Source organism: Lacerta agilis, chromosome 2 (genome assembly GCF_009819535.1).
Source record: "Lacerta agilis isolate rLacAgi1 chromosome 2, rLacAgi1.pri, whole genome shotgun sequence".
Taxonomy (NCBI): domain Eukaryota; kingdom Metazoa; phylum Chordata; class Lepidosauria; order Squamata; family Lacertidae; genus Lacerta; species Lacerta agilis.
The window spans coordinates 3988441-3997031 of NC_046313.1; the positions used below are offsets into that span (position 1 = coordinate 3988441).

General features: G+C 45.9%; 1 protein-coding gene across 1 annotated transcript; it reads left to right on the top strand.

The window, feature by feature from the left end:
- Positions 1–1488: 1488 nt before the first annotated feature.
- INHBE (inhibin subunit beta E) lies at positions 1489–5906 on the top strand. The gene is made up of 2 exons (XM_033137447.1): positions 1489–2455; positions 5057–5906. Exons 1-2 carry the CDS (start codon positions 2095–2097, stop codon positions 5776–5778), a joined length of 1083 nt encoding a protein of 360 aa, XP_032993338.1. The 5' UTR covers positions 1489–2094; the 3' UTR covers positions 5779–5906.
- The last annotated feature ends 2685 nt before the right edge of the window (positions 5907–8591 follow it).

Consider the following 8591-nt stretch of genomic DNA (forward strand, 5'->3'; position numbering starts at 1 on the left):
TAATAGTCAGGGGTCCCTTTACCTTTAAGTATTTTGAACCATTTTGATACTGTATAAAAAAAAATAGGGCATGGGCTATCTAGCCAGGTTCAGTGCTTTTCATTCCCACTGAATTCAACAGAAGTATTATGAATAATGTTTTCTCCCATTAGAATTTATGGGGCATGGAATATAAACCATCTTGAGTCTCATTGGAGAAGGTATTGAATCAATCAATTATTTGTAATAATATGTCTCTCCCTTCTTTCCAGATTTAATAAGCCTCACCTTCTGTTGCCAGAATTTATAGTGATGCCTTTGCAGGCAGTTTAATTCACAAATAGCATTGATACTGCTGTTATTTCTGGTGTTGCTGGTGGTGCAACAACAGTCTCACCACTGTGGTATGTGATGAGGCTCATTTCCTTGTCACAGGCTACTAATATGTGGCACACTGACCATTTGTTCCTCCAAGTGATTCTACTGTCTGGGGCAGCAAGGAGTCCAGACTCTGTGACAAGGCAATACAGAACCCCAATTACACAGCCAGAGTTAGGTCAATGAAGTAAATTTGCATAGGTTCTTTACATTGTATATTCCAGATACGAAACTTAGCTGCAGAAAAGTGGTTACAGAAGATGTTAGTACTGACAGCACTGCAATCCAAAGCTTTTTCCCCATCATAGAAGTTAAGATCTGCAACTCCAGCGAGGGACCTTGGCACCTGAGCAAAACTTCGCTGATGTATCAAGGTGATGGAACCCTGAGCAGTGCAAATAATGTGGCACCTCACCTGCCACAGACGTCATGGCTCAGAAAGGGAAACCAATTGATAATCACAGACACATTTCCTCACCTTTGTTAATAATCACCAGAGGATTTATCAGCGGCAGATAAGGAGTTTGTGGCTTCTGAAAGATGAGAGTTCCAGTAAGCAATCATTTCAGAAGGCTTTTAAGTAATTTATCTGCTTGCTAGCATACTGTGGTGCTGGATAGATGTGATTAGAGGTTCTACCTGTTCTTACCTGTATCTTGGGAGTTTTCTCTATGCCCACTAACATATTCTCAAAGTGGTTGCTTTAAAGTTTAAAGACTCAGAACCAGTGAAGGCGGTGAATGTTCTGTGTGAGTGTCTGGAAGCGGTTGAAGGATGGATGGCGGCTAACAGATTGAGGTTGAATCCTGACAAAACTGTTTTGGGGGGATGGGGTGAGCAGGTGTGGAGGACTCCCTGGTCCTGAATGGGGTAATGCTGCCCCTGAAGGACCAGGTACACAGCCTGGGAGTCATTTTGGACTCACAGCTGTCCATGGAGGCACAGGTCATTTCTGTGTCCAGGGCAGCTGTCTAACCAGCTCCATCTGGTACGGCAGCTGAGACCCTACCTGCTTGCAGAGTGTCTCGCCAGAGTGGTGCATGCTCTAGTTATCTCCCGCTTGGACTACTGCAATGCACATTTTCTCTGGGGCTGTTCCAAAGGTGCAGGCAAACTGTTGTTCCCCACATCCCACTCCTATGCTTTGCCATTTTCTCCCACCTTAAGCCCCTCTTCACTCTGGGGCCATGAAAAGCCCTTCCCAATGCAATCCCACCCCTGCTTTGCTTTACATCATGGCAAATTGTGTTCCCTTTCCTCTGGCACCTGTTTCCGCCAAAGGGAGCCTGTAATCCCCTTTTGCTAAGCCCTTCCTCCCCAACTGGAGGAAACCTCCCTGGGGCACTAGGTGAGCTGGCCAATCAGAGAGGCACAAAGGGCAGGGCCAGACTGGCTGAGTGACAAATACCGAGGAGCATAGCTGCCTGACACTCTGGAGCAGCCAGTCAATGAGCCGAGATCTCTTGAGTGATCAACACCTGCTTCACCTCGGCACCAGCAGCAGATCCACCCAGCCCCAAGAAGCAGAGAGAGCAACAGGAAGCAAAGGAGTTGCAAGGGGTTAGCAGTTATCCTCCTTGTACCCAGGGCAGATTGCCATTCCTTTTAGGCTAAGATGCAAGCAGCTGGTCCCAGCGCAGGCACAGTTCGTGAGTTCTAGTTACTGTCACAAGAACTACGTGGCAACAAAAGCACCTCCTCTGCTGTATCTTGCTACCTACCACACTTGGGTTCTTCATGGCTCCCACCTACAGCCCCCAGGGCAGCTGGACTCCTCTGGCCACGCTGGCCTTACTATGGACTTCTTTGGCCTGGATCGAGGGAAAGCCTGCATGTCCTTCCTGTAGGGTGCCGCCTCTGGAGCCCAATGCTGAGAAAGCCTTTCTGGTCGAATTAGCCAAGCAGCAGATCCTGCAGAAACTAAACTTGAGCGAGAGGCCCAACATCACCCACCCTGTGCCACGTGGGGCAGTGGCCAATGCCCTACGCCGCCTGCACCTGGGCAAAGCTCGGATGGACAGACTTGGGCACTTCCCCGGCTGGCAGAACCCCGAGCCTGATGAACAGGGGTACGAGATCATTAGTTTTGCAGAGACAGGTGAGTCCTCATAGCTCTTCCTGGTGCATGGCCCAGGGCTTGAATATTATGATGGAGAGAATGTAAGTCGCATATGCCAACAGCTCCCCCCACCCCACCCCAAATAACTGCTGCATACAAAGTGCACTTGAGAGCAGAGACTTGTAGTTATTCATTGCACTGTAATTTCTTACCCATGGGAGATCTGGGTAGATTTTGACAGTGTGCTGAAAAATATCAACTGCAGGGGAAAAGGGCAATGTGTGTGGAGGAAGAAGTGGTGGTGAGAGTGGACAGGTTGCTAAATTTCTCATTAATCCAGTTTTCTGTGGCATATCCCAGGCTGCAGACAGATGCTTTTCTCTGAGAGAGAAAGATGAGTGAAGATGGTATTAGTAGAAGTGGTGTTGCTAGCAGTGTGCATATCCATGCCATTATCACTTCTTTAAAAGACTGCAAAACTTGTTCCACCAGCAGTTATAATGTGGCAAAAGAAATGAGTCTGTGTGACACAGACAGTGATGCTGATGCCTCTAGCATACTACCTTCTCCTCTCTTAAAAATGACTTCCTGCCACCATCTGCCCTCTCTGCTTAATGTGCAGTATAGGATGGGGTCACTGGAAGTAGCTAGTAAATAGGATGAAGCTAGCATAGTGTTGCTACCCTTTTTATGCCTTTAACAGCCGTGTGACAGGAAAAATATAACAGTGGGGGGAAAGCTTCATCTTGATTTTTGCCTGTTATTTTCTATTCTTCCAAATGGTGGCAGCTGGAGGAATATCCCACACCACTGTGTTGCTTTCTTGCTTGATGCCTAATTTAATTAACAACATAAAATAAAATAAAATCCTTCCAGTAGCACCTTAGAGACCAACTAAGTTTGTTCTTGGTATGAGCTTTCGTGTGCATGCACACTTCTTCAGATACCTGCATGCACACGAAAGCTCATAACAAGAACAAACATAGTTGGCCTCTAAGGTGCTACTGGAAGGAATTTTTTATTTTATTTTGTTTTGACTATGGCAGACCAACACGGCTACCTACCTGTAACTTAATTAACAATGTAAGATGAGCCCTGCTGGATCAGGCCAATGGCCCATCTAGTCCAGCAACCTGTTCCCACATGAGCCAGCCAGGTGCCCCTGTCAGAAGCCCACAAGCAAGCAGAACCTGTGTGCAACAGAACTGTCCCCACTTGTGGTTCCCAGCAAATGGGTATTCAGACCCATACACCTCTGGCAGTGAAGGTGGAACACAGCTGTCACACACACACACACCCATTTCTCTGACCCCATTCTTTCTGTGTGCTCCTGAGAACTTAGGGACCAAGGGTCTTGTGCAGCTTCCTTTTCATCTCAGTAAGGTGCACTCAGAAGAATGTCTAGATCAGGGGACTGCAGCTCCCATCATCTCTTGACCATTGGCCATGCTGGTTGGGGGCGCTGATGGGAGTTGTAGTTCAGCAATATCTGGAGGATTGCAGGTTCCCTACCCCCCCAAAAAAAAATCAGGCAAGGATTGGTCATACTGTGGTATTAGTGATAAGCACTCAGAATTTTGATGGATTTATTTAGGTATTTGTACAATTTCTTGCTGTTTCTGCTATGGAATGACCTTTGTGACCATTGCATGGCAGAAATCCACCTGGACCTAGTGTTGTGGGCTCAACGTGTGTTTGGCTGCAAATAAAAAAAATATTTACCAGAAAAACCCACCCATGTTTGGCTGGTAGGCCACCCCATGCTGAGCGAGAGTAAGCAATCAAGCTTCTTGGCATATTGTTCTAAGGTTGTTGGGTCAAGTGGTTTAAAAAAATATTCCAGGCTATCCCACCAAAAGGGGGCAGTGATGTTGCTCATAAGGAATGTGGAGGAAATGGTTTTTTATAATAGAGTTATAGTGGGGGTGGAAGAACAGTTGGTGAGAACCAGTGTGTGGTAGTAGATACCGGTAGGTTTTCATTTCAGCATACTCCTCCTTTAGTTTTTAATTATTTTGTTCTTTATTTATTTGGGATTGTTTGCCTGTTTCAGCAGAACCTGTCTTCCCACATGTTTTGTACAGGGCTTGAATTTTTTGGCAGCCAATGAATAACAACAATCTATTAGAAATATCATTATTGCTTGGTTTAGAGCCATGCTCAAGTAAGAAGGACACCCTTAGGCAAATCATGTTATTTACCATTAGGGTCAGGCATTATTCCCCCAGGTGTTAAAGACTGTGAAAGGGGAATAGAGCTGTACACACTAGTCTCAGCCCCTGCATCCCTACCTCTGTTGGTTCCATCAGCATGATCAGGGTTCCCTGTCACTAGGAGGATTCTCCATGCGTTCAGCCAGATGCTTGAAGCACAACGCACAAAGGTCAGAGGCTGCGGTTGGCCAGGATGGGGACACCCTGTGGGGCTCTGCTGCTCCCTCCACCCTATCTACCTCATGGGGTTCTTCAGAGGCATACTACAAATGTAGAAAATAAATGTGAAGTGAGGTCAAGGCAACTCTTGGACATATTTTTTGACCCTAATCAAAGGACTCTGGTTCAGGCATGGTGGTAGCTTTTCTGGGGCAGGTCAGGATTAGCATTCCTAAGATTTTCATATTGATTGTCTTCCCCTCTACAGAGCCCTCCGGGGTCCTGCAGTTCCAGCTGACACATCCGAAAGGCCAAGACATGCACATCCTCCAGGCCGAGCTGTGGCTGTACCTCAAGGCTCACCAAAACATCACGCTGCAGGTCTACCTGGCAGGGCAGCAGCGAGTGGCCCTTGGGGAGCGGCAGCAGCTGGAGAGCAAAGGCAGCAGCTGGCACACTTTCTCCCTCATGCCAGATATGCAGAGCATCCTTGAGCGTGAGGAGACGGCGCTGTGCCTGGAGCTGCAGTGTGAAGGCTGCCACCCCAGCATTGACTCTTTGCTGACTGCTACTGGCAGCTCCCAACAGCCCTTCTTGATGGTTAAGGCCAAGATACGGGAGCCCGGCCACCGGGTAGCTAAGCGCAGCCTGAGCTGCGACCAGAACTCTGACCTGTGCTGCAGAAAAGACTATTACGTAGACTTTCGGGACATTGGTTGGAATGACTGGATCTTTAAGCCAGAAGGTTATCAGATAAACTATTGCATGGGTGAGTGCCCCATGCACCTGGCTGGCTCACCTGGGGTAGCAGCCTCCTTCCACACAACTGTCTTCAACTTGGTCAAAGCCAACAACATCCAGACTGCTGGCCGTTCTTGCTGCGTCCCCACACAGCGACGGCCCCTTTCTCTGCTCTACTTTGATCCCAATAGCAACCTCATAAAGACAGACATTCCTGACATGGTTGTTGATGCTTGTGGTTGCAGCTAAGAAAGGATTCTAGCCACAGGGAAAGCTGAGAGGGGCAGAACAGAAGATGTAAGACATTTCCCACTACTCCTATTCATGGGCATAGCCAGGATTTTTGTTGTGGGGGGGGGCAGGACTTTGTTAGGGGGGCAGAACTGGAATGATTGGTCAGTTAGTTAAGTATTTCTGTTGTTTTACTTGATCTAGGGGGGAAACTGTCCCCCTGCCCCCCTTTGTCCCCCTGTCCATGCTTCTATTAGACACCCATGTGAAAGCCATGGTGCTGCCATCTAAACTGGGTCGCATGGTGTGTTGGACTCGCTTCATAGAGCAACAGTGGTTTCTGCAGAGAAGAGCAAGTTGCAGGAGCCCTTAACCAATCCTGCCTTCCTCAGGACAAAAGCATTCACAGTAAAGCACATAAATAGTGCTAGGCAGGGCTACCAACAGGATCATTTGGACTTGGGACACTATTGTATTCAGGTTCCACTCTGGAAGTGGCAACTCAACAGCCTCTCTGATCTCTGCTCCCCACCACCACCACCACCAGACACACACAGCAGGTTCACTTGTACCTCTTCCCCAACCCCTATCTATGGCCCTGTGGGATTAGTCCAAATGCCAGCTGGGGGAAAGCCAGCATAACACCCCCCAGGAATGTAGGTAGTCCGCAGATAAAGGACATGCATGCAAGCATGCTTGTCTCAATCCATTCAGTTCATTTTTAATATATGCTATTGATTCATTCAGGATTCCAGAATGCGATTGGAGAGAATTAACCACAGAAACCCCTTCAGACCTGACCAGTTAGATAAAATGGGATAGAATTTGGGGTTCTTGGCTTTGGGTAGTTTAAGGATTCTCATGGTTGTGGCTCTCACTTTCATTGTGTTCCCGCCTGTGTCTCTGGCTGGACTAGAAAGTGTTTACTGGGGAAAAGCCTGCAATGAGTGCGCAGAAAAATGGGGATACTAAAGAGTCAGAGCCACACATTCAATCAGTGACACTGATGCCAAAGGTGCCCTTGATACCATTAATACCTTTTTTATTTGTGCATGGATGTTGCACTTATGTTAATGTATCTATCTATATTATTTTATTTTTGAATTACATCAATAAAAATGATGTGTTTTTTAAAAAAGCATCCAGCATGGTTTGAGAAATGTTTTTCATCCACAAAACTGTCCAGATATGGGTTTTTTAAAAAAATAAATTTATTAATTAACTTTTCTTTGATGTGCATCAAACATATAAATGAAGTGCAATACAGTGTTCAAAACACACCCATTAAATATATATATGGAGAGGAAGAAAGGGGAAAGAGAGATTTCTTCTAGCCTTACAAGAAGACAACAGAGATTGAATTTGGGAATCTTTGCTGCTGAGCAAAAAAACAAAAAACAAAACAAAAAACTCTTAGCAGCAGATGTACTAACCACCTTAAGGTTTTAATGTCATTCTACCAGAAGCCCCCACCCCAGCTAAGAAAGTAAGAAAAGTGCTGCTGGATCCAGCCAAAAGGCAATCAAGTCCTTATCCAGATGCCTATGGGAAGCCCAAAAGGAGGCAGGGCCTGAGGGCAACAGCACTCTCCTCACCTGTGATTCCTCACAGCGGGTATTCAAAGGCATACTGCCTCTGACAGTGAAGGTACAGTGCAGCTCTCATTTCTTTCTCTGCTCTTTGGTGCTTGTCTGTTCCCAACAACCCTGTGTTAGTACGGAGCACCAACCCATTATTCCAGGCCATGTTACACACCTGCACTGAGGTCTCTGAGTCCAGATCATCAAATTCTCTGTCTTTCATCACATTGCAAAAGAACCATTGCATGCAGCAGGGTGTTCTACTGGGGCTTCATGCTGAAGCTAATGGCATTTGCAAGATACGCTAGCGAGTTGGCCTGCGACTATCAGTTACAATTTTTCTGTGGTGTTTGGGGGCATAAACAAGAGCCCACGTTAAAAGTTCCTGCAGGAGACTAAGAGTAGAGACATGTAGTATTTAAAAGCATTGGAAGGGATTAGATAGAGGCTCTGCTGCACCTGGCAGCATACAGTATCACACAGATATTCCCCCCCTTATTTATTAAATATATACCACCCTTCATCCACAGATCACAAGATAAAAATACAGTATAAAAGCACAAATAAATAGAGCCAAAAATCCAAAAACAAAACAATACACCCGCACTGTCATCTCTAGTCAAAGGAGTGTGGCAGGTTTTCAAAACAATACAAATGTATTCTAAACCTGCTTACTGTAGACAAAAGTCTAACAAGTATACATTCCATATACAGTGGTACCTCGGGTTACAGACGCTTCAGGTTACAGACACTTCAGGTTACAGACTCCACTAACCTAGAAATAGTATCTTGGGTTAAGAACTTTGCTTCAGGATAAAAACAGAAATTGCACGGTAGTGGCACAGTGGCAGCAGGAGGCCCCATTAGCTAAAGTGGTGCTTCAGGTTAAGAACGAACCTCCAGAACGAATTAAGTTCTTAACCCGAGGTACCACTGTATAGCAATCCCTATTATTGAAACTGCCTTGAACTTTGAAACAATATACAGGTGAAACTCAAAAAATTAGAATATCATGGAAAGGTTCATTTCTTTCAGTAATTCAACTTAAAAGATGAAACTAATACAAGAGATAGACTCATGACATGCAAAGCGAGATATATCAAGCCTTTGTTTGTTATAATTGTGATGATTATGGCGTACAGCTGATGAGAACCCCAAATTAACAATCTCAACTTTGGGGTTTTCATCAGCTGCACGCCATAATCATCACGATTATAACAAGCAAAGGCTTGACATACCTCGCTTTGCATG

Bases quoted from the DNA above. Each gene is read 5' to 3' on its own strand.
- INHBE (XM_033137447.1), top strand. From the start codon at position 2,095: ATGGCTCCCACCTACAGCCCCCAGGGCAGCTGGACTCCTCTGGCCACG. The intron at 2,456-5,056 runs GTGAGTCCTCAT...TCCCCTCTACAG, and splicing joins CATTAGTTTTGCAGAGACAG to AGCCCTCCGGGGTCCTGCAG.